The sequence below is a fragment of the Suricata suricatta genome, chromosome 3 (genome assembly GCF_006229205.1).
Source record: "Suricata suricatta isolate VVHF042 chromosome 3, meerkat_22Aug2017_6uvM2_HiC, whole genome shotgun sequence".
Taxonomy (NCBI): Eukaryota; Metazoa; Chordata; class Mammalia; order Carnivora; family Herpestidae; genus Suricata; species Suricata suricatta.
In genome coordinates, this window is record NC_043702.1 from 143,093,861 (window position 1) to 143,119,041 (window position 25,181).

The 25,181-nt window shown below is 47.6% G+C and overlaps 2 protein-coding genes across 12 annotated transcripts; one reads left to right on the forward strand and one right to left on the reverse strand.

Moving 5' to 3' along the window:
- Window positions 1-1,536: 1,536 nt before the first annotated feature.
- PFKFB2 (6-phosphofructo-2-kinase/fructose-2,6-biphosphatase 2) lies at window positions 1,537-19,959 on the reverse strand. 11 transcript variants are annotated; one of them, XM_029935387.1, is made up of 18 exons: window positions 19,467-19,955; window positions 17,980-18,090; window positions 12,522-12,647; window positions 11,925-12,021; window positions 11,438-11,504; window positions 11,226-11,300; window positions 10,814-10,870; window positions 9,805-9,929; window positions 7,450-7,657; window positions 6,894-7,040; window positions 5,581-5,685; window positions 4,689-4,818; window positions 3,869-3,931; window positions 3,539-3,603; window positions 2,729-2,920; window positions 2,184-2,291; window positions 1,994-2,061; window positions 1,537-1,780 (listed from the first exon to the last, which is right to left on the reverse strand). In XM_029935387.1, the coding sequence occupies exons 2-18, from the start codon at window positions 18,068-18,070 to the stop codon at window positions 1,702-1,704; spliced, it is 1,803 nt and encodes a 600-aa protein (XP_029791247.1). In that variant the 5' UTR covers window positions 18,071-18,090; window positions 19,467-19,955; the 3' UTR covers window positions 1,537-1,701. The 11 variants fall into 11 exon arrangements, with proteins under 11 accessions (XP_029791247.1, XP_029791249.1, XP_029791248.1 ...); XM_029935389.1 differs by lacking the exon at window positions 2,184-2,291 and having other exon boundaries at window positions 2,741-2,920; window positions 19,467-19,952; XM_029935388.1 differs by lacking the exon at window positions 2,184-2,291 and having other exon boundaries at window positions 19,467-19,952.
- Window positions 19,960-21,295: 1,336 nt separating this feature from the next.
- On the forward strand, window positions 21,296-24,293 carry YOD1 (YOD1 deubiquitinase). Its single transcript, XM_029935393.1, has 2 exons — window positions 21,296-21,653; window positions 22,901-24,293. The coding sequence occupies exons 1-2, from the start codon at window positions 21,311-21,313 to the stop codon at window positions 23,602-23,604; spliced, it is 1,047 nt and encodes a 348-aa protein (XP_029791253.1). The 5' UTR covers window positions 21,296-21,310; the 3' UTR covers window positions 23,605-24,293.
- Window positions 24,294-25,181: the final 888 nt, after the last annotated feature.

Here is a 25,181-nt window from a genome sequence, read left to right on the forward strand (position 1 = left end):
GGGGTGCGGAGGGGTTCTCACCTTCCAGCCCCTCTAGTCTCATGGCCAGAGGACAAGCAGAACGTCAGGAGAAATAATCTGGACTCCACTTCAGTGTCTACATTTACAGACCCAATGTGTTGTGCTTTCACAAATGTTCATTTAGTATAAATTATACACCCTGTCTCTATTATAACCTTCTGCAGGGCAAGGATCTTTCTTCTACCTCTGTGTACCCTACCCCCACCACCGCCACCACCCCCAAGGCCCACAAAGACACTATGTGCACAGAATGTAATAGTGAAACAGGAATAACAGGTTAGATGCAGTTAGGAGCAGAATCTAATCAAGCAGCCTTTGGAAAGGCGGTGATACCTTACTCAGGACGTAAGAATAAAAAACTTGTGGTCACCAGGGGGCTGCCTGTAATGATAACCCGTATCACTCTACAGGTTTTATCTCTGTGCCTTTATCCAGAGCGCTTAAAATTCCCAGCTATTACCCAAGGTCATGTATTCACACAGTGATGTGTTCTATATAAAGGGTTAAAGATGGGACTAGAACATAGAGTAACCCTCTAGAACACAGCAGACTGCCTTCACAGGCATCACTTCTAATACTGCGATCTGCTCACACATCTAACTCCAAAGAACCGTCCCTTTGGAGCCAAGAGGAATTCAGAATTCTTAGACAGACACTCTGTCCAAGAAACTATCCCAGTATTTCTCCCCCATGACTTCATAAAATGGAGTTCTAACCTGCAGTCTGAGCCAAAATTCAGGAAGTTTTTTCAACACATGCATGTCCAGACCCCAATCCCAAAGATTCTGAGTTAGTGTTAAGCCTGAAGTGGACTCAGGCATGTCTACGTTTCAAAAGTTCTAAAGAGGATTCTAATGAATGTTCCTAGGTGAGAACCATGACAAAAGGTCATCTGTCACCCAACAAAAACAGCCTTGGCAAATAGGTAACTGGCTCTTGCTGGTTACCTCTAAAAGACAAATCGAGAACTTTCAGGTGTGGACTCATTCCATCACTTTTAAAAAAAAACTCTAGGGGCACCTGGGTGGCTCAGTCGGTTGAGCCTCCGACTTCGGCTCAGGTCAGATCTCACGTTCGTGGGTTCGAGCCCCGCGTCAGGCTCTGTGCTGACAGCTAGCTCAGAGCCTGGAGCCTGCTTCCGGTTCTGTGTCTCCTCTCTCTGCCCCTCCCCCTCTCATGCTCTGTCTCTCCCTGTATCAAAAATAAAATTAAAAAAAAACATTAAAAAAAAATTTAAAAAAAAAACTCTAAGAGATCTAGACTTCCCTCTCCGAAAACTGCACATATGTTTCTGCTTTAGATACAGAATTGGGGGCAGGGGGTAGCACCGTCACGGATCACCAAGGAGCTGGTAAGAATCCCTTGCTCTAAGCAGCATTTCCTGTTTAACCCCACTGAGAAAATAACATGACAGGAGTGAATAGGCGGTTCCAGACCATGAAAGGCTAGACCCTGCAGGGTCCCAAAGACTTCTGGACACCAAGATGAGATAAAAGACTATGACAATGAGGGAGATTAAATTCCTTACCAGGCTTCTCCATATTTAGGACAAAGGAAAAACAACTGCTCTTGCATAATTTGTTTTAACATAAAGAGGGTAGTGTGTTGAAAATTACGGGAAAATCAGAAGCTCTCGTGAACTCTTCTCTGCGCTTGAGCAATCCCATCAGAAGTGACTCTTTAACTCTGTCCTTCTAAACAGCCCCAGAGGTCACTGGCCTTGGCAGGAAAGCTGCTGTGGTTGGCAAAGCTGGAGCCACTGAAAAAAAAAAGACGTGGGAGCCCTACATGGACCTGCAAAAGCCAGAGGCCATCCTCGCCCGACCCTCACTCTACAGCGGCCAAAGGACCTATGCCTGGCTTCTGAAGGGATGATTACCCATCCAGATACTTCCCGCAAGCTCAGAGCCAACTTCCCCGGGGCACTGCACACTTCGGACTGGGACTCGTGAACCACAGCGCCAGCTCTCACTCTATGTCCGCCTGTATGCTCCAGAGCATCTGTGGATGTTCTGAGGCCGGGGTGAACCCTTGCACGACCTGCCTCGAGAGGAAAGGAGAGGGGGAAAAAAACGATGCTCCCCGCATCCAGATCCATTGAAGCCCCCTGCAGAGAGCGTCAACAGAGCCTTGACTTCTCTCTCGCCAACCACCCTTCCCACCTGGACGGACACCACGATGACAAAGCCATGCATCACACCGGAAAATCCAAAGGGAAGACCAGGGAGGGGGAACAAAGCAGGCAAGTAAGAACTGTGAGTAGAGCACACCTTGAAGAAACAAAAGTGAAGGAAAAATGGGCTTCTGTGTCCCCTCTCTGCCCTGCCCCCCCACTTTACCAACACAAGGACATTAGTGGGTTTAGACACCGAGGACAAAAACCAAGTCTACGGGGCATCCTTAACCTCAGAGCCAGCTACGCTAAGCACCCAGGGTAGTGTATCCCTTTTCCTGCTCCTCCAGACCACCCCAACTGAGGAAACGTCCTGAAACAGCCACTAGTCAACTTGCCCCTGGGCGGAGGGATGTTTCATACTGGAGAACAGCTAAGATTGGTCTGGAAACATGTGAGCTCATGTTCTCTGTTGAGATCCATGGTGTGTGGCTGGGGGTGGGGGCTAGTTAAATGAATCCTTGGTGATTAGTGACAAGGGCAGGAGGCCAATCCGGGGTGGGGGTGGGGTGGGGGGACACAGGGTTACACCACCGGAATGCTGACTTGGGTCTTCGGCTGGTCGGCCCCTTCTTGCGTGTCCAGGGCACGGAGAGGGCTGAGGGGCTTGAGGGGCCGGCTCCCAACACTGTAATTTCTTGGACGCCTTATTGTATTCGAACTGGACAGAGGCGTAAAGCTGTTCCTTCTCATCCTTACAGGGGTTTGGTTCTTGGGGAAGTTGTTCTGATTGGAAATGGAGGACACCACACAAATGAAAGCCAAGCCACAAGCTCACTCATCAAGGTTAAACAATGCTCGTAATCACAAGTTGCTTCAACTCCTGTTCCTCTGCAGACAGAGCTTCTCCTAAGACATGGGCCATGGCCTCGTCCCCAGTCCCTGGAAGCTAACGGGCTGTAGCTAAAGGTCCTTGGGCATCATACTCCATAGGAGGAAAGAGAACCCACAAAAGGAAGGGGCTTATTTAGGTTCATACACACTGAAGAACAGATGTACTCCTCTCAACCCCACCGTTTGGCTCCCCTAGATCCTATTTTCTAAAGGGAGCATTCCCTGGGGGAAACCATTTGTATTTCACTTCAGCCAAACACTTTCCATATTTAACTGGATTTGCAGGAGCTACCTTTCACGGTGAAGACTCATGAAAGAGGTACTAATTTTTAAAAATAATAATTCCAACATCTCTTCCTTTTGGAAGGAAGGAGGCTACATAGGACGTGGAGTTCTGGATGTGTTTTCCTTTTGTCCATAAACAAAACCCTAGGCTCATGATATCAAAGGTTCAAAGACTCAAGGTGGCAGGGGAGCTGCATGTCTGTCCATCTGTGAGAAAATACTTACGGTTGGCTTGTCACGGTGAGTGTTCACAGCCTCCACGTTGAGCTTAATGGTCTCCACTTTGCATCCTGAGAAAGCAGAGGAAAGCTAACAGGCTTTCAGGGAAAAAAAGCTCAAAGAAAATTCTTCGTCTCAGTATGGGAAGCAAACCATATAAGTAGGTATATATCCCCAAATACAAACATACATTTACATCCTTTTAAAAATAGAAGGCACGGATGGGATTCCCCTGGTATATAGGGGTCATGAAGTTGAACTTCCAAACTTCAGACAAAATTCAAATATCCTTTCTTTAGTCCCCACCTCCTCCCCCGCTCCTAAAGGCTCAGTTACCATAGGCCACAGGAGTAAGCTTGAAGATGGTATGGAGAGGGCACCTCAAGTACGGCAGCTCATCTGGAAGCAGAAAGACCAGGTGTGAGAAGTCGCTCAGTGTTATGGGGTAAGGTCAAGTTAGTGGGCGAATCTAAGCCTATAAGTTTTCTTTACCCTGACCTAGAGCTGTCCAATCCGGCCCCTAAATCCCAGACAATGATCAGGACAGCCACCAAAGAAGTGCCCAAGCTCCTGAGAGGCTAACGAAGGATATTAGTCCATTTTAGATCCTTCCATGAAGGCAAAACAGGAGTTAGAGCAGTAGCCAGGACCCCGTGGAAGGGAACACGGAGGCCCACCTGGGCATGCCAGATGCCAACCTGCAGGCTTCCCAGCAGCTCAGGTAGATCAGGAAGGGAAGGGTCAGAAGAGCCAGCAATTTTCTTACTGCACTACCCAGAAACTGTCCTAGGCTGAAGCCAAAGAATGAAGATGCTTCAAAGACACCACCGTCCTTATAGCCAAATAACAAGCCAGGAATGTCTGACCACTGAACATCCTGATTCTGCCAGGAGAGCCAGCTTGACGCTGGCCCTTGAGCCAAGCAGGATCAAGGAACCCCAGCAGCGGCCACTCTCTGCTGGGGGCTTTTGTGCCAGTGGAGTAAATTCAGCCAGGAGTTGGCCCATGGCTGCTGGGAGCCCCACAAGGCTGCCTCAAGAATGCACTCCAATTAGAGTGGAAGAGAGGGAGGTCCGGTTGCCTAGGATCCTGGTGCCACCCCAAGTCTGGCCCCTTCCCCATGAATGTGTCCCCTGGCCCTTTCCGCAAATGTCACCTGCACCCTTATCCAAGAAGTAGGCCAGGAGGCAGCGCATGACAGCCTGGTGGGAGATGACGAGGACGTTGCCCTGACGCTCCAGCTCCATGATGACAGGCTCCAGCCGCTGCACCAGGTCCTGGTAGGACTGTGGAGGAAGTGAAGCAGACTGGTAGGAGGCCAGGCACAGGCCGGCAGCCAGGCTGGCGGCTGGGTCCGGAGTCAAGAGGCCACTTCGCCGTCTTCTTCAGCTGGCGTTCCTCCTGGACGCTCGGCGACTTCATGTCGCCTTCTAACTCGCCCCAGCCCTGGGATCTCTTGAGGATACTCGAGAGCTACATTCAGACTGAGACAGTCAAATTTCAAAGGCAACATTCAGACCAAGAAAACTACAGGTCAAAAAGAGGAACTCTGAATTCAGCCTGTGTTTTTTTCTTTCCTCCCCACAGCACGAGCGGCAAGGAGAGTCTCCGAAGGGTTCCCCGGACCTCTGCCAGTGCCTCGCACGTCTCTAGATATGAAGCCACCCAAGCCAGGGAACGGCCGCAAACACGCCCCATGACAGGGGCATCATTCATGCCCCCTATATTTACTTGGGGCCCATGCTTGCTTGTGTGGGGGTGGGACAGAGGGAGTGGTACAAAAATAGATGTGAAAAAGATGATGTTGATTCTGCAACTACTCAACACAGAAGGCATCCTGTCACCTTTTGCCCTGGAGATCTTAATGAGACATTCGACTGTCTAAGCTGAATTAAACACAATGTGACCCAAAGGCAGAAGGAAAAAAGGACACAATGCCTTGACCACCCTTCCTAGACCTTCCACATCACATTCAATCGTTCCCCCACATTAAAGCTAAACCCCCCAGCAGAGGGCTGGGCCGCCGCCCCACGTGAAGGGAATCTCACCTCCCCGCCAGGGTAGCGATACAGGTATTTCTCTTGGTCTCGAAGCGCAAACTCCTCCGGGTACTGCTTCTCAATCTCCAAGTAGGTCATCTCCTCGCACACGCCCTGCGGGGAGCCACACAGACTGGAGGAGGCAGACTGGCCCACGCAGCCACCCACACAAGGGGGGGCAACACCGAAGAACCCCAGCTCTCACTACGTGCCAGGCACTGTGCCGGGGGCTTGCCCACACTGCCGCTGCAGACAGGATGTGGCTGCTAAAGTTGCCACTTGCTCCGACTACTTCGGAGGAGTCAGAGGTCAAGAAAAGCCAGCAGGTTAGAGGGAACAGGAAACAGGGAAGGAGGGGACACTGAAGGGACCAGAGAATTCTTGCAGAAGGCATAAAAAAGTACAGAGGAAGAAATGAAAAAGAAAGGTCTACTTCTTGATGAAAAAGAATGAAATCTTGTCATCTGCAACAACACAGATGGAACTAGAGTGTATTATGCTAAGTGAAATAAGGCCATTAGTGAAAGACAGGTATCATATGGCTTCACTCATATGTGGAACAGATGAACACTGGGGAAGGGAAAGAAAAACAAGATAAAAACAGAGAGGGAGACAAACCATAAGAGACTCTCAAATACAGAGAACGAACTGAGGGTTGCTGGAGGGGAGGTGAGTGGGAGGGATGGGCTAAATGGGTGATGGGGCATTAAGGAAGGCACCTGGTGGGATGAGCACTGGGCGTGATATGTAAGTGATAAATCACTAAATTCTACTCCAGAAATCACTTTCAAACTACATGTTAACTGACTTGGATGTAAATTAAAAATAATAATAATAATCATGAGAGGAAGGAAGGAAAGAAGGAAAGGAAAGGAAGGGAAGGGAAAGAAGGAAGGAAGAAAGGAAGAGGGAAAAAGAAAAAAAGAAAGAAGGAAAGGGAGGGAAGGAAGGAAGGAAGAAGGTAGGAAAGAAAGCCCTACTTCTGTGCTCTAGGACAGAAAAAGCCAAGAAAAATTTGGAAAGGACTTTTCCAGAATAGCTGACCAAAGGATCTAACCAGACATGAAAGAAGTGAGTTGTGAGCCTCCCTCTCTGCAGGTCCGAGCGCGGCCGGGTCACACACCGGTTTGGGCCCAGCATGGGCACAGTGCGCAGGCAGGCGGTCCTGGCTGGGGGTGGACTTGCTCCCACCTCCTCCCCGAGGACTACTACCCAGTACTTCTGGTTTTCTAGATAAAACTGCCCGTATCGTGACTTTGGAGAGTTCCTGCCTGAAGCAGAGGCTCTCACTGGCTTTGTAGCCACCCACAGTTCTCACTCACAGCATCGATCTCGTTCAGAATCTTCCACTGCTCATATGTTACACCCAGGGACTCGGCGGTCTGGATAGTCCTCTTCAGCTGGCTCGTCCACACTTTGAGGTCTGCTATCTCCTGTTCCCCCAGAAACTTCCTTAGAGCCTGGGCAAACTGGGGTTCGAGATAAAATTTTAAAGGGAGATACACACACACACACACACACACACACACACACAGGATTGCTAACGTGGCCTGTAGAAGATAATATGTAGGACCATGGCTACACAGTTATGATAAACCCAAGGGGAAATGAACTTCAACTGGAGCATCTGGTACTGTGCTAGGGACATAAGTCGTGACCAAGAAATATCTGACGGTCACATGAACAGCAGAAGTGATTCAAAGTTATCCACATTACAGCACAGCCAGAACCAGTGGATGAGACAGTGTCTTCAGCATTTGCTTGACTATCTGTAAGCACAGCCTAAGCCCCAGTGGGATTTAGGAAGAGAGGTGACCTCTGCTATGCCTTCCTCCAACTCTAAGCCTGGGAAATCCAGCCGGCTGCCGAACGACTCACCTGTTTGCCCCGGGCCGAGAGGCCAGAGTCGCCCCCAATCTTCCCCAAGAGGTTGAACTCGCTCTCTCCGTGCCGGCAAAGGTAAATGGTGCGAGGCTGCACGTGGATATTCATGAGGTAGTAGACTATCTTGCTCTGGATGTAGTCCTGGACTCTGTTCACTAAAAATCGCTGGCCCACATTTATCACCTTGATGAAAGACAGATCCCTGGGACGGAGCAGGAGAAAACAGAATCCCTGGGAATGAAAATCTGAGGATAATGGTGGGAAGGGAAGGATTCCCATAGTTACTTTTGGGCTCAAGGGAGCTCTTCCTCCTCTCCTATCAGAGCCAACCCACGTTGAAGGAACCAAGCGGTAAGAGATGGGTTACACCTCAAACCCAGTCTACCATTTCTTCAGTGCCTATACTGTGCCATGCGGTATAGACAGGTATGATTACAAAGAATCCAGGCTTTTCCTTCAGGGGCTGGACTAGGTGACGTGACAATTTTGCTAACCCTTGGTGAGAAGCACATTCCCCATCTGGGGCAGCTGAGACCTGGCCAGAGGATGGCATCGCTGGTGGGGGGGGGGGGGGGGCAGGAGGCAGCAGAATGTTAGAAACCTCCAGAAACCTCCACACGTTCCTGCATCGACCGAACCGAGCCTCTCTCCAAGGTATGGCCACAGCTGTTGCCCCTTCAGAGAATTTTTCTCATTGTAAACATGATAAATGCTCGTTCCAAAAAATTTTCAAAAAAAGGTAGAATGACGCAAATAAAAATCACCCAAACCCTACCGATCAACACAGACACACACACACACACACACACACACACACACACACACACACAGAGTTCTAGAATGTTATTCTATATAGGACCACTACAAAAAATATACTATTATACGTTATTTAGAACAGTGGTTTTTGGGGCACCTGGGTGGCTCAGTCAGTTAAGCATCCAACTTTGGCTCAGGTCATGATGTCACGTTTTTGGGTTCAAGCCCCATGTCAGGCTCTGTGCTGACAGGTCAGAGCATGGAGCCTGCTTCCAATTCTGTGTTTCCCTCTCTCTCTCTGTGCCTCCCCTATTCATGCTCTGCTTCTCTCTGTCTCAATAATAAACAAACCTCAAAAAAAAACAAAACAAAACAGTGGTTTTCAACCTCTGAATTAAGGAGCACCTCCAAATACTAACAACCTGGGCAATCTACTTGAAGGAAACTCCAGACTCCAAACATTAAGCAGACCACTAACACAACTGAATGGTGGGCTACACACACTTATGTCACCACTCGCTTGGCAGCAGGGCTGTGTTCCTGAACACAGCAGCTGACGGCCTCGACTGCACACTTTGCCAAAGGCCACACTCTCCCAGGTTTCTCTGTGTACACAACTTTCTCCAAGATGAACCTGGCATTTGACTGTTACTCTCATACCTCCGGGGTATCAAATTAACCCATCCTGTGTACACTGCTAACAGACGCTGCCCTGATCAGACAATTCTGGTGAGCCAAGCGCGTCAGGGATTTTTCCTGCTATATATGCACACACATATGTGTGTGCCTGTGTGTGTATACATACTTATACATACAGGTATATACACACTTGTGCATATTTATACATCTATACACACATTTTATATATAAATATATATATTTGTGTTTATTACAAATTTTTGTTCATGTCTATTTGCCTTATGTGTATTTATATAAAACGTAACACACATTATACATATTTGTACATGTACGTATGTCATATTTTATATGAACATATATTTCTACATAATGTTAGTGTGACACATGTAACATACATATACTTATGTATTACACAATATACATACACACAATAAACTCTAAAATTTTTTCAGAAAGTGGTAACACATCTCTGAGGGGTTTCCTACAACACCATAGAGGAGAACAATGGATCCAGAGAAGTGGTTCTCATCCAGGGGTGACTTTGCTTCTCAGGGACCTCTGGCAATGTCTGAAAACATTTTGGGCTGTCACGGGTTGGGAGCACTACTGGTATCTCATGAGAGGAGGCCAGGGATGCGGCAAAACATCCTACCATGCACAAGACAGCCCCCTACCGCTCCAATAAAGAATTAGCCAGCTCAAAATGTCAACAACGCTGAGACAGAAATCTTGTTTTCGAGAATAGAGAAAGAATGGCGATAAAAGACATTTCACTGTTCAAGCATAAGATGCGACTTACACAGAAGCCACAAATCCATACCTTGTTTCTCTGAAATGATGTAAACATTACAGGTCTGGATTGTCAGACAGAAATTTGAGGACAAAGGGAGAAAGGCTCTTTTGTCAAATGTGACCCCAGCCTCAGGCCCTTCAAACCACGGCCTTAAACCTTACTTGTCATAGTTGTCTGGGTCAAGGGGCCGATAGGTGACTTTGTAGCACTCAATTCTTTTTAGGAAGTCCTCCATCACATTCTCCCTGTTCCTTTCAGGGTAGTCAGGGCTCGACACCTTTACCTCCTGGAATCACAGGGAGAGTAGGGCCTGGTCAGAGGTCTGCCCTTACCAGCCCTCCTATAAACAGCCCATGCTAAATAAAGAGAAGGAAGTCCATAGAAGGGCCCTTTCACTGGAGTGTTGGCAATCCCCATTCACTAAGCACCCCCTCCCTATCCTGTGACCCTGGCAACCAAGAAAGGAAAGACAACTGGGGAATCATGTGCCTGCCCTTGGCTGAAGGACTGAGGCAGTCACGCAGCTGAAAATGCTCTTGGGCCCCAATCCCTTTAGGTGCCCTGCCAGGGAAACAGAATGGGCTTCAATTTCTCTATACAACCACTCAGAATGGGGTGTTTGATCTGATGCAGGGCTGACTTGGACCAGATGCTTCTTCTGAGATGTTCCCAAGTTCCCACATTGCTAGGAGAGCACTACCATGATACCAATGTCTACACAGCACAGTACAACCCATCAAATGGGCACTGGTCTAAACTTCGACCGTACAGTGCATGGAGCACCGACCTGAATGTTAGTTAGCAGGCAGATGAACTTCCTATGTGGTGGCCTTGACAGATAACGAAGGGACTGATCCACTCTAAGAATAAGATGACGAGGTCTCCGCATCCAGCTAACACCCAGAACACAGCGCCAAAACTCTCACCATCTAAGTCATGGTTTCCATTCAACAACTAGTTCTTAAGTGACTCCTCAGAGCCTCAGCTGCTTCTCCCAAGGGAAGAGTGTGCAAGTATAAAATGGTGCTCTGGCGAATCACCTTGTATTGTTAAACGTGTCTATTTCTTTCTTTCATTAGCCGGTTGACTCTCCCCCCATTGGCCACCAACACACACATAACACATGGCAGAAAGGAAAGAGAGGCGGTGGTATGCAGGGGTGTCACCCACCAGGATGTTGGCAGCAATGACATCAGGATCATCACAGACAGATTCCACAAAGAACACCTGGCCAGGAGAGAAGGCTGTGATAAATGAGTCAGAAATGGCTGGCTGTTAATTACCAGCCTGTGCTCAGACCTGCCCCACCCCAGTCACCGCATCCTCCAGGATTTTCTTTCATCAGAGCAGCTTTCAAGGCCTCTTCATTTAAAAATAGCTCTTACCACATCCCCAGGGCCTCAGACATATAGGCTAAGGGGCTGAGAAAGAACCTGAAAGAAAACACTCAAGGACTGGGAGTATTCCCCCTAAAAAGAAAAAAGAAAGCCAACCTGGTCCTTATAGACCAGAGTCAAAGAGATACACATGTCCCTCCTGACTCCCCATCTCCACTCATCCCAGGATGAAGCCAGATTCCTACCTTGAAGGAATTCTCCTTGGCAAAGTTCAAGATCATGTCCCTCCGCTCTCTAGTGGTATTGGTGGCATCAAACACCTAGGAAAAGAGGCCACAAAGTAGATGAGTGGGAAAAGAGAATGGGAATCCCACCAAGGCAGACCCAATGGGTGGCTGTGCAGACACGCTGCTGCAAGGGTGGAGACCAAGCTGGGGAAGAGGCAGGGAAGGCTCACCGCAATCTGCCCACTCTCCTCCGTAAGATACGCCTTCACATCTTGCAGCGCCACCAGAGCGCACTGTCTGCCATGAGAACAGAGGACATCAGCAAGAGCAGCACCAGACCAAGCTCAGGCCAGAGACATGAAGGACTAGGTTGCTATAGGAATCACACACCCCTTCCCGCTCAGTCTTCCTAGTGGTCAAAGCTTTTCCCTAACTGGACTTTCCAACTTCCCCACTGAAGTTTTTACACTATCCTACACCTTTCCCTTCCTCTGCTCCATGCATACCAAGCATCCCTCTGTAGGCTTCCCCATAAACACATGTATCTCCCTGAGCCTGTTCTTCTACCTACCCAAATCCAACGTGACCCGTCCACCAAACAACTTCCAGTTAAAACTCCCACAGGATATTTACTGACATGAAAACTGAGCCCTGTCACATCTAGTCTTGTGATGGCAGAGAAAGAGCTGCTGGGAGGTCAGGCCTAAGAGGACTCACTTGCGGATCTTCATGGCCTCCTCGTTGTCATGCCGGAAGAAGTCATAGGACTTATAGGACTTGACTGCTTCACGCCGATATACCCCAAGATTAAACACTGCAGATGACACCAACAGCCTTCAGCAGTGAAACAACACAATGGCCCCACCAAAGGGGACTTCTTGGTCTACTGTCAAAATGGCCAAGGAAATGAAAAAAGCACCATGGTATGTTGGGAACAATACCAGATTAAGAGTCAAGTTAGATTCAAGTTCAGACTTACTAGACCTTGATCAAGTCTTAAACTCTGGGTTTCAATTTCCTCCATCACTTTGGCTATTTCACAGGAGTACGGCTAGGATTAGACAGAATGGAAGGGCTTTGAAAATGTAAAGCCCTATACTATCAAAGGCATTTCCCTTTAAACTAGGCCAATCCACCCAGGCCAAAAGGAAACAAGTCTGTAAACAGGGAATAAATCCAGGAAGTCAGGAAGCAGCTGCTATTTCTGCCAGCAGCACCCTGTAACCTTGATGCCAAGGAGAATAAATCTCCCAGATGCCCGAGACCCAAGAACTGACCAGTTCCCTTCCCAAGGAATGCATGACCTATACCTACCTTTGGTGGGCACTCCGATCCAGTTGAGGTAGCGTGTGAGTTTCTTGGACACATACGTTTTGCCCCGGGCTGGCAGGCCGATCATAACGATGAGAGTTGGGGAGTTGGTCATGTAAGATGCCCACGCTAGAGGGGAAAGAGAACAGAACTGAATGGCTAGGGGCTGAGTAAGGTTCATGCACTGAGCTAGGTGCTTCATAGCCATAACTTCTTTTAATCTTTATAAGCCTCAGTAAAGCCACGGGAAGACTGGGAAGGCAAACTGAGGAGGTATCAGTCCAACCTCCTAAAAGAGATTAAAAGGTTATGTTGATGTCCAAGAAGGACCCAAATCAAGACGTCTTCCCCCCACACACCTAAGGTGGAAAGAGAGGAAAAAGCGGCGAGGATTAGGAAGATGAGAACCATGGCACCTTCCTTAACATAACCATGTCTAGTAACCCAAGGTCAATACGGTCAGGGGACATGCCTTGTATCTGGAGATTCTCCAGTGCAGGGCTGGCTGACTCCTAGAATAGACCCAACAGAGCTTGAGCTTCCTGAGCAGCTTGCTCACAGGGGCTGGCTCCCTCCCTCCCCTGCCCCCCGCCCCCCACCCCATCCTGCCACAGAGGAGTGGGCAGGGGATGGGCCTGCACTGCCACCAACCACTCTCCTGCCAGGACCCAAACTGAGGTCATGTAGGACTTGGGCCCTGCAGGGTCCTGGGAGAGGAGGCCCTGCCCAGGGCTGGAAAAAAAAAGAATCGCCTCCGCTCTCCATTTCCCAGCACTACTTTCTAGAAGGTGCCCCTGCAGATCACTGTGGCTTCTCTGCGCTGGGACAAGGTGACCCTGTAAGGCTAGGACACAATTCAGTAAGATGGGGCTACTTGCACGGGAAAGTCATTTTCAACAGACCTTAGAGGAGAAGTGGGCAGAAGGGCCTGGGTAGAGGGAAACTGCGGAAGGAAGAGAGTTTCCTTAGAGTGTTTGGCAAGAAGTACCCAGAAATCAAAGAGTAGCCCAAGTGGTGAGGGAGGAGTAGATGCCCAGATGCGGGGTCAGAGGACTCGGCCTTTAGTCCTTTTCCCCTGTGCACATGGAAAATGCCTGGGCCTGAGCAAGGGCCCCTCCAAGGTAGGTAATGAGCAACACAAATGATTTTCATCTCTGTACAAATAGGGAGCACAAAGCCAGGCAAAAACACCACCCTGCAGACTCAGCCGATGTGAATCCCCGATCTCTAACCCTGGGAACGGCTGCCTCGGGTTTCAGCAGTAAAATTCTCCTGAGTCTTCACTTTCTCCAGCTCAGTGCCATGCTCTTCTCAATCCCCCATGATTTGCCTCATTACCTGCTCTCCTGGGCCTGCTTTGTCCACAACTTCTAGCCCATTAGGCACTTTCCCCTAAGGTCCTCTTACCCTCCCTAAAGCTGAACATGAACTGATACTTGGGAGCTGCTCTGAAGCTAAACAGGGGGCCAGATGCTGCATGTGTACCTAACTGGTCAGAGAACGCTATGACCCAAAAGAAAACGGGTGTCTCTAACGACTCCCCTAGGCACCACACCTCCCACCTCTGGGCGTCTCATTTTCTAAAACTTCTTAGTTTTCAAAACTAAGCCACACTTCCTATCTCAGATTGCCACATTGAAAAAATTAGGAACATTCTGTCCTGCCGGTTGCAAAACAAAACCATTACTACCTTAATTTGAAGAGTAGACAGTTCAAGCTGATTAATTTTGGAGACAATGAAACATACCCCTTGGAAAGCTGCTGCAATGCCGAAATTCTCTTCTAGCCTATTTACATAGGTTTAACTTGCTTTCTCAATCATTTTTTAAATTGTTTTTTAATGTGTACTTATTTATTTTGAAAGAGTGAGATAGAAAGAGAGGAGGGGAGGGGCAGAGAGAGAGGGAGACAGAATCCCAAGCAGGCTCTGCACCATCGGTGTGGAGCCCAATGCAGGGCTCAAACCCATCAATTGTGAGATCATGAACTGAGCCAAAATCAAGAGTAGGATGCTTAACAGACTGAGTCACCCACGTGCCCCTTACTTTCTCAATCTTAAATTTATTCTCCCTCATGAACATAGAGGAACAGAGGGCTTGATAACCGCCCTCCTACAAACAGAAACACTCAGACCCAGGGAAGTGAAGAGCTTGGCCCACAGTTCCACAGTAGAAAGTCAAGGTCAGGGCTCTGACCAGACTCCTGGTTTCATGACTGCCCCATCAGTTCCAGCCACCAGCTCCTGTCAGCACCTGGCGACGGGAGCCGTGTGATAAGCATGACTATGCTCTCTAATCTAATCCTAAGAGAGGTCTGGAAGGTCAGTGGAGAGAGCACTGCTGGTTCAATGTAGAAGGTCAGTGGTTCCCAGGCTTTTCGTGAACAAGGTCTTCGTCCACTGTATGCTCTGAATACGCCCCGTATTTTCGGAACTTGCAGCCTATTAAAATGTGTTTCAATAGTAATATCTTTTTTTCATTCATGAAAAGTCATAAAACTGCTAATTATCTCCAGCTATTTGACTGATAGGCATGAAATAGCCAAGTTCTGCCCCTCAAACACTGAGAAAGTTAATGTTTTAGTCAATCAGTGCAGCTATGGTTGATAATGCCAAGTTTCCACTTATGCACTTTGAAACAGTAAAAATAGCTAACAATATAGACGTTTCTAGGAGAATAAATGAGTAATGCTGACCAACATTTCAAATGTGTCTGATCTTTCCTCCTATGATTTCTGTAGGAAAAGTTGCTAGTGCAGACAAAGGTGTACTTGCAAGCATGCTCCCTGCAGCACTGTCTGTGGTGATGGAAAACTGCAAATCGCACAAATGAGCCTCAAGGGGAGGCTGGCATGTCCAGATAGTGCGGTAAGGATTACTATGCAGAAGAGGTAAATCTGGATTTATGAACACACACACCCCCTCCATGATACAGTAGGTTTAAAAAAAATAAATAAAAGGAAAAGAGCAGCAGAATGGAATGAATGTTATTTTCATGAACAGGAGACCCCAGAAGATGTGGGAAAGAATCAAACTTAACAGGGACGGGAGAGACTGTGAGACCTCTTACTTTGCACTTTCTCTCTGTTTTGTTTGAATTTTTCATGAACACGCATTGCTTTTGTAATTGGGGAAAGGTACACAAGGGAACTGGTCTGTTCCAGACCTACTCAAAATATCAAAGAAGGAAAGAAACGAGGCAAAGCATGTGCATACACATTCACACCCCTATCCCCAACAGGCATAATTGTTTAGGTGCCTTTAAGATGCCCTGAAACCAGTCCTATGAGCACCTTAAAGGCACCCTAGCCAACAACCGCCCGTTGCCCCCATCCCTGAAGTGCTGAAATTTCAGTATAATGCTCCTTTGGAGGCAGCGGCTCCCTAAAGTCACTCTCCAGTCCCCTAGCTCAGGCACGGCCCGGAGCGCAGCCAGCCAACACAGGTGTAATTGGCAGCAAGGGATAAGGGCTGACCTATTAATAGAGCAACTGCAGGGTACGAGCAGTAAGCGGGATGGGGAGCCCTGCTCCAAGACACAAGCAAGCAACGGAGGAAAAGGAAATAAACTAACACATATTTTCATGTGTGTTTCTCCTCGGACTATGGCTGCAGCTGTCTCCCAGTCCAACCCACCAGGGGAGAAGAAAAAGGGGGTAAACGAATGATGGGGGCGTCAGGACAGCCCAGGCGCTTCCAGTGGGGGAGAAGAAGGTGGAGCTTGGAAAGGAGAAAGCAGAGCCCAGAGCAGGAATTCGAGTCCAGAGGATAGAAAGAGACCTGGGAATACTGCCGCCTTGACTATAGAGAGCCCTGAAGGCAGGAAAACTGCCGAAGAGCTGGGAGGGCAGGTCGCAGGTTTCTGTGAAGAATCAAGCTGAGCTAGAAGGCTGACGCCTGGCACCGTGCAGCCCGCGCCCCCACCAGCTCTCTGTACTCTTCTGGCCCGAGGATCCTACTAACACATGTGCACCTCTCTTTAAGATGTGCATTCTATACCGCCAAATCCGGGTTACAGTATTATCAGGCAAGGGGAGAAAGCATTCTCTACTAAAAATCTAATTCTTCACAGGGTTCCTTCAAATAGCTCCCAGCACAGGATTTTCAATTTATATGCAATGAAAATAGAGTCACCAGTGAACTAACACACTTTAGTTATAGAAACACTCTTGTAAGTACTTTCTTATATTACTCATTTAACTCGCACATCATTCTAGGAGGCAGATATTATTCATAATTTATAAATACGCAAACTAAGGGACAGAGAGGATAAGCATCATGTTCAAAGGCACACAGCTAGGAAGTAGTAAAACCAGGATTCAAACCCAGGCAGTCTGACTCAAACTATATTAGTTATCCCCCATGGGGTATTTGCCCTCAGTACCTGGCTTCCTGCTCCGGCAAAGAATGGAGACCCTAATCATAGAGGGTTGCCACCCCATGTCACATCCAAACAAGCTGCCTCTGTGGCAGGGCAAACCTCAGCAAGCTTCGTCAGTGCTAGGTGAAAAGAGATCATCATCCTTAATCATGAGACTGACAAGGACATGACATCAAGGTCGAGACTTGGAGGAAAGCTTTGACCATGAGATGATTCCGGGTCTCAGGCTGGTTGGCTGTTATTTCCACCTGCTGACTTACATAATCAATGAAGTGAGAACTGACTGACAGGGTTCCAAAGGAAAAAGGGGCATCTGGAAGCAAGGGAAGGCTGAGCATTCCTTGAGGTTCCCCAGAACCTGGAGGGGCTCGGTGCCCGGAACCTTTTGGACCATACAGTCTACAATGATGGTTAGGAATGCAGATGCACACGGAGAAGAAATGATGCCTCGTTTCTCTGCAAACCCACCTGCTGTCTCTGTCTAAACAATTGGCATGGAAACACTCCGGTGACACCTGTCCCCAGAGGAATGAACCTGCAGGAAACATAGTTTGCAAAGTACAAAGGCTAACCCTGTGGGGAAGCAGGGTGCCCAAGTCATAGTGAGAAGCCATATGTCAGGCCTGACTCCCCTAGGGCCAGTCAAATCGAACCACTACTGGCTCTCACCTGCAATGTTCGCAGCAAGCAGCATCCTCACAAACCTTGGCCCCCCAAAAACGATGCACAGTATCAGCCCTGAGTAATTCGAGCACCTACCATTCTGCCTTGCGCACTGTGTAACTTTCAACATCAATCGAGTGTGCAGATCCTCCCGGGCCCCCCTCCCCCCACCCCACGAGGCTGTTAAAGAAAGCAGTAAAAAACCGTAGAGAAATATGAGCAGTCTGGCCCAAGTGACAGATATTTCACCGGGGCTACTTATTTCAGACAAGAAATGCCCCTTGTAGACGCGGTTTTAAATTCCCATGTCAAAGAATTCTCTCTCACTCCCACCTAACATTAGAGTCCAAGATTACAACTATATTCCCAAGGTAAGATCCTGGGAGGGAGCAGCCCCTCCTCCCTCCCCCAAAACTCACAACATTTCTTCTCTGACATTCGAAGACTGGCAGTTTTGGTTTCATAGCTGTTGTTGTTCGGTTCTGAGGAAGATGCAAATTTCCCGGACATGGCAGCTCTTCAGGAAATGTCTGGAAGGGACAAAAGGAATGTAAGGAAGGGAAGGAAGGAGACATCCTCAGAACACTCAGTGAAGAGGAGAGGTGCAGTGAAAGTGAAAGAACTCTGGGCTAAGAATCAACTCCAGAACCTCTTATTCCCAGTTAATAGCTACACGGCTTTGGAGAAGTCCTCCCTCACCCTGTTTCCTCATCGGTAAATTCAGTTGCACTAGAACCTTCCATGTTAAATGCTGACTTAGGGGTTTACATTCACATAAATTCAATCCTTCTAATAATCCTTCAATAAGGCATATTTTGCTACCAATGTTACTTTCCCCCATGTTACACGTTGAAAAACTGAGTTTAATCAGTCAGTGGCTTATCCAAGTTTCTTCCTGACCTAAGATTCTAGTTTAAGAATCTGGGAAGTAGGGGTGCCCTGGGTGGCTCAGTTGGTTAAGCGACCTACGTGGGCTCAGGTCAGGATCTCACAGTGAATTCAAACCCTGCCTTGGGCTCTGTGCAAACAGCTCAGAGCCTGGAGCCTGCTTTACATTCTGTTTCTCCCCCTCTCGCTCCCCCTGCCCTCCCTTTCAAAAATAAATAATCATGAAAAAAAAAAAGAATCTAGGGGGTGTAGCGACAGAAGTTGGAGGTGAGGCGGGTTGCAAATAGATCCAGTTCATTATCATAAATTCACTGCAGTCCAATGGCAGAATTCAGTGCCTGCCAATTTCAGGATTTCTCCCTGAAAAAAATAGAAGTGCGGAAATCTCAAACACGTTCCCTTAAGGAAAACTGTAACTGGACCCCGAGACAACCCTAGCACGTCACCATTCCTCCTCTGGTGTTCCCATTCGCAAGCCCTAGCTTCATACCTTCTTCCCATCCATCCCTTGGGACGCAGTCTATATAAGGAACACTCGGGGGCAAAGAGGTGATAAATGACTTCCCCAAGGTCACCTGCTGAATAAGACTCGAACTGGGGCGGGATAGCCTCATACTCACGCCCCCACGCCCTGACCTGGGGCTCGTGAGGACCGAAAGTCCTATTGCTTCAAGGACCTTGCACTGTTCTTCCACCGACCACACAAATCCTCCAACCCCAACACAAGCCGCGCTCTTAGCAGTGCCAGCACTTCCCCGAAACAGTAAGGCATCACCGTCCCAACCCCATCCGGGTGTACGCAACCCTCCTCCTTCCGCACGCCCAGGCCCTCCCGGGCGCTATACAGCTATCGCTCACCCTATGAGCCCTCCTAAGCTCCCACCCGGCAGTGGCCCCGGCACTTTCCCCGTTTCGCTGCGGACGGGAGCCGGGAGATTGTGGCCCAGGTCCCAGCACCACTGTAGCCGGCAAATCACGTGCCTCGGTCTGGCCCCTCCACCCAGGCGTCGGTCCTCACCTGGAGAGGATCATCGACCAATCCGGCGCCCGCAGGCTGCAGAGGGCGGGCTCAAATCCGAATCGCTGACGACGGCTCCTGAAGGTGGTTGAAACCGTACAGCCGAAAGATCGCCAGCTCCCAAGTTTCCTCGCACTGCGGAGTTTGGTTGCATCGTTGCTAGGCAACTTACAGGGTTGGGGGCGGGGCTAATGAAAAGCATTAGATTTTTTTTTTTTCACATTCTCGCGAGAGTAAACGAAGCCGACGTCTTCAGAGGATGTGACTTTTTGGTGACTGGGAAACCCGAGATTAACACTTTCCTCCCTGAATTCCAGAGGGACCTCGCTTAGATCCGTAAATTGGAACGTAAACTTTAGAAGGTGCTTTGCTGAAGTAAGCTACCACCGTACTTGAGCTGATTACACCGGAGGATGTTTGTATATCCTTCCCATAGGCCAGGCACTGTAACCTAAGAAAATCAACTCTCCTACTCATTGCTGAACCAGGAGCTTCCCTGGACCTTCCACAAACTCCAGTGGTCTCATCGCCGTTTTCATTCTCCCTTCTGCCTCCTACGCTATATAATTTGTTCTGGTCGTCTTGAAGAACCAAAGAGGAAAATTACTCCAGCAAAAAATTAGGTCACTAAAGTGAAAAGAGGCAAAGTTTCCATATAACTTATTCGGAGGTACAGGTTTTTATAGTAGAGGTTTGTACATTTCTTCTGAACGCTTCACAGTTGCCCCCAGGCCCTTCTGATGCTTGATTCTGTTGATAAACCCACTCGACACAGGCTAGGGCGTGCTGCTTCAGATCCAGAATGGAAAAAGAACAAGGAATATAGATCTCTTGGTAAGGACATAAATTCAGAGATGTCTTTATTCCTGGGGACAAAATTCATCCTTCAAAATAGATCAAATAATGTCCCCTTTTTGATGCTTTTTACAACTCCTAGTATGTTATAGCTGCCTTATCTGTGCCAAAACAACTCTGTCTTTATGTATTCAGCAAGTGTTTATGGAACCCTTGTTTGTGAGGCACAGTCCTTGGTTGTAGGGATACAGGGTTGGCAAAGGTCATATAATCTAGCAATATCACGTGGCTGTGAGATTCAGTGGTTAAGTGCCCTTTACACCCCACCCTCTCTCCTGATTACAGTGAGTACTTGTAATACTGACGGTAGGAATGGAGTCGTCTTCATATCTATATGCCCAGAGCCTGAACTGGAATCCGAATGACACACATTAGTCCTCTTCTTTCCTCCTCCTTAAACTGCTACCACCCACGTGTAGCAATTGCCCTAAGCCCAGATGCTGACCTCATACTGCGCTTTCTGATGTGGCAAATGGACGTTTTCAAAGTTACAGCGTCGAGGTGGCCAGGCCAGTCGTCCGGCTCCTTTAACCTCAATGAGTCTATGTTTGCTGCAGCCACGAGCCTAGTCACGAGTGTCTGATTGGTTTTTTTGACAGGTATTTTGACTCACTGACCATTCTTGGTATTCATTTGCGTTCTGAACTATGAGTCTATTTCTCCCGGTGTCCTTTGGAAGCCCCAATTTAATAATTTCCGGCCTCACCAAGTGCAAGGTGACATTCCAATGTACCCGATTCAGGAACTCCTTCCTCCGCCCTCTTTCCTTGAGCATATATGCTGCCAACGCAGAGGGCACCTCACTCGTTCGACAGGTAGCAAAGCCACTTGTACTGGAGGAATACGGATAAATTTTCATCCTTTAGCTCCTGCAGGGTTGGCGGCAGAGAATTAGTTGTCACTTTAAGGGAGTTCGCGCGTCTTAAAGTGCTAAAGCTTACGCTACACCAAAGTATCGCGAGAAGTGTAGCCACCAGCTATTTCTCGCGATGTTTGGCCCTGCAAAGGGTAGCCATTTTGGAGTCCACCCGGCGGCTGGGTGCCCCGGCGGCGTCTGCCAACCTGCTGCCGGGACCAAAGCTGGCCCCACGGGTGCCTGGCCTCCGAGCAGCCGGACCGACACAATGTGGCGGCTCCGCTGCAAGGCCAAGGACGGCACCCATGTTTTGCAGGGGTTGTCCAGCCAGACTCGAGTGCGGGAACTCCAGGGCCAAATTGCCGCCATCACCGGGATCGCCCCCGGCTGTCAGCGAATCCTCGTAGGCTACCCGCCCGAATGCCTGGATCTCAGCAACGAGGATACCATTCTTGGGGATTTGCCCATCCAGTCAGGTAAGGGGATCGAGGTTGGGCCCAGGGAAAGTCCTGGGAGGACCGAGAGGGTCGTGGGGGAGAACACAACTGGTCAAGCCAAGGTGGCTGTGGGTCAGTTGGGGATATTGAGGACAGGGCTAAGGATAGATTAAGGGACGAAGAACCCTGAAGGACGCCGGGGCAAGTGTCTAGCAACTCTTCTACGACATACATGGTTGAAAGGGGGGGGGCGGGGGAAGGCCCAAACCTTGTGAGAAGCCCAAAGCCTCGGGGTCCCCCCCTTACTCAGTCTGCATTCTGGTCTACCTTGAAAACGTCTCATTCATTTTGTTTTTTATGCGTCCACAAAACTCTAAAAAAAAATCTATATTTTCTATCCTGATGGCTTTATCCTCTCTATCTCTGAAAAAAAAGATAGGTCTGAAGGATGCAGGATACTTTTCTTTCCAGGTTGGTTTTTGCAGTCACCTTCAGTACAGGTAGGTATACACGTCTTAGAGTATGCTTTTACACATCTGCTGAAGTCCCTTTCAAATTCTGAACAACAGCAGTTATTTCTGTCCACTATTAAAACTTGAACAGCAATATTGGTTATAAAAGCCTTCCGCTGTTGTATCAAGGATCCTGTAAACAGTAAACTGGGTAGATTAAAAAAAAAGCTTCAGAAGGACAAGAACCCCCTAGTGGCCTAGTCTGGGGTAAACACCTTTTGGAAGATTGTGCTTTTAAAATGCACAGAGGGAGCATAAGGAAATTTTGTTCTTGAAATGGCTCTTCTCATGTAATTATAAAGGTGTACAACTAGGGCTCCTTCACTAAATTGGAATGCAGCCTAAATTGTTTTCCTCTTTGTTCTGTTTTCATCTTTATGAAGACTGAACAAGAAGTGTGACTGCCTACTTGTTTGCAAAGCTGCATTCTCCCTCTTAACCCAGTTTATACCTTTTTTTTTAATGTTTTCTTTATTTTTGAGAGAGAGACAGCGTGAGCAGGGGAGGGTCAGAGAAAGAGGGAGACGCAGAATCCAAAGACAGGCTCCAGGCTCTGAGCTAGCTGTCAGCACAGAGCCTGACGTGGGGCTCAAACCCACGAACTGTGAGATCAAGACCTGAGCCGAAGCCGGACGTTCGACCGACTGAGCCACCCAGGCGCCCCCCAGTTTATACTTTTAACTCTTCCTGTTCATAATTTACGAACTTGGCTAGTGAACAGCCAATTTCATCCATAATCTCTCTGCAGTTCTGGATTTATTTTATTTTTAACAGGCGACATGCTGATCGTTGAAGAAGACCAAACCGGGCCCAAATCTTCACCTGCATTTACAAAACATGGTGCTCCTAGTTCCATCAGGGAAACTTTGCCTGTGCTTCGCAGAACTGTGGTCCCGGCAGACAACTCTTGCCTCTTTACCAGTGTATACTATGTGGTAGAAGGAGGGGTCCTGAATCCAGCTTGCGCCCCTGAGATGAGACGCCTCATAGCACAAATTGTAGCAAGCGACCCAGGCTTCTACAGTGAGGCAATACTGGGAAAAACAAATCAAGAGTACTGTGACTGGATCAAAAGGGGTGACACTTGGGGAGGAGCGATTGAGATATCAATTTTGTCTAAATTTTACCAGTGCGAAATCTGTGTAGTGGACACACAGACAGTAAGAATTGACCGTTTTGGGGAAGACGCAGGATATACCAAAAGGGTCCTGCTTATTTATGATGGCATCCACTATGACCCGCTTCAGCTTGTCTTCCCTGACCCAGACACCCCACCTCTGACCATTTTCTCCTCTAACGATGATATTGTTCTTGTACAAGCACTGGAATTAGCAGATGAAGCTAGAAAAAAGAGACAGTTTACCGACGTAAACCGCTTCACCCTGAGATGCATGGTGTGTCAGAAGGGATTAACTGGACAAGCAGAAGCAAGGGACCACGCCAAGGAGACGGGCCATACCAACTTTGGAGAAGTGTGATCTATGCATGAGGAGGATTGCCGCTCACTACCTCACAGATCCAGAAGGCTCTGGGTTTTCCAATAAGCTATTTGTAACCCTGAAGAACAAAAGAACACAATGTTGGAACCATCTTTTTAACTTAAAACCACTAAGACACTGAAATTCCTTGTTAAGATTAAAATGAGTGTGCAAGTTTACAGATGTGTGTCTACAGTGGTGATACGTGCCCTTTTTCTGCCGGGGCGAAGACGGGGTGAGGTGGTCCTTGCCACCTGCTGACACTAACCTGCAGGTTGAGTCTTAGTATCATAAACTAGCACCCAGGAGCTCTAACTTGTAGAAGACAACTGCATATTTTGGGTAATGCGGACGGCCTCACATGAGGCCACTGGACTGAACCACAGTGTCTCCATAATCAAGTCCATTTAAAAACTCCAAGTTCATAACTTCTAAATTATGAATTGATTCCTCAAATGAAGATACTCAGAATCGTCAAAACTGATTTTATATTGCAGTTTGGTAGACTTTATAATAATGTGTACTTAACCAGTTATAAGTACATTATAAGCAATTTTTACAGGGATGACTCTGTTCCTTGAGAATGTTACCTAAGGAACTGACCGTGCCGAATTTAGGATTTCTAGTGTATGAAAGTAGAATGTATGAGGGAAAAGGTGCCTGAGCAGCTTACTAAAGCTTTAAAAGACCGTTGGCCTCGTGTTTTGATGCAACTCATTTATTGATGTTTGTCACATTGGATAAAAATTTTAAATTAAGCAGGGTATTTATTTATTTATAATTGAAGTTTCTGATATTTTGAGTGCTTGGTTGTTTTTTTAACTGATTTATCTGGAGGGATTCACTTTCCTCAGCTTTTCTCCAACTCGTAGACAGTCCTCATCTGAAGTGATAATGCTGTGCTTTCATTTGGTTTTTGTGAGATCTTTTATTAAACAGTATTTGTTTTCATGTGAGCCTTATCTGGCCACTAATGCTCTTTGGAATAATTTCACGCTTCTGCAAATTAGCACTTTGCTTATCCATTTTTACTTTGACTTCTGAAGAATTTTAAAGTAGCTGGGCTAGTTACATTGAATGAATTTGTCTCACTTCCAAAATATGACAGTTTTTAAATCCTTGCCTTATTCAGCTTTTCTCGGAATTCTGCTTCCTAATATTAGATATGTACTCTTTTGCTTGGTGGGCTAACGTGCAAGTCACACCCTCTAAAATTAGCTTCACTATGAGATCTTCCAGATAAAAGTTTTCTACCTCTTTTCTTAATTCTTCTGAAGATCAGGGATGCTAAATTATAATTTGTTATGTGTTATCTCACAAAATGTGAAGAGGTTTAATGTTGTGACTTTTTGTTATCTTGGTCTCATTTTTTATGAAATATCTCACTTAGAATACCAATGGTATACATTAAAGCACTTCTGTCTCTTTCAGCTTATCTTCTTGGCAAATGTTTTAAAATGGAGATTTACTTTTAGCACTTTCACTTGGTGGAGGTGGCCATATAAAATTAAGGAACAATTCTGTGGACAAGTTCCTTTAAGGAAGAATTCACAAAGTATGCTTGAAATCATTAGGTG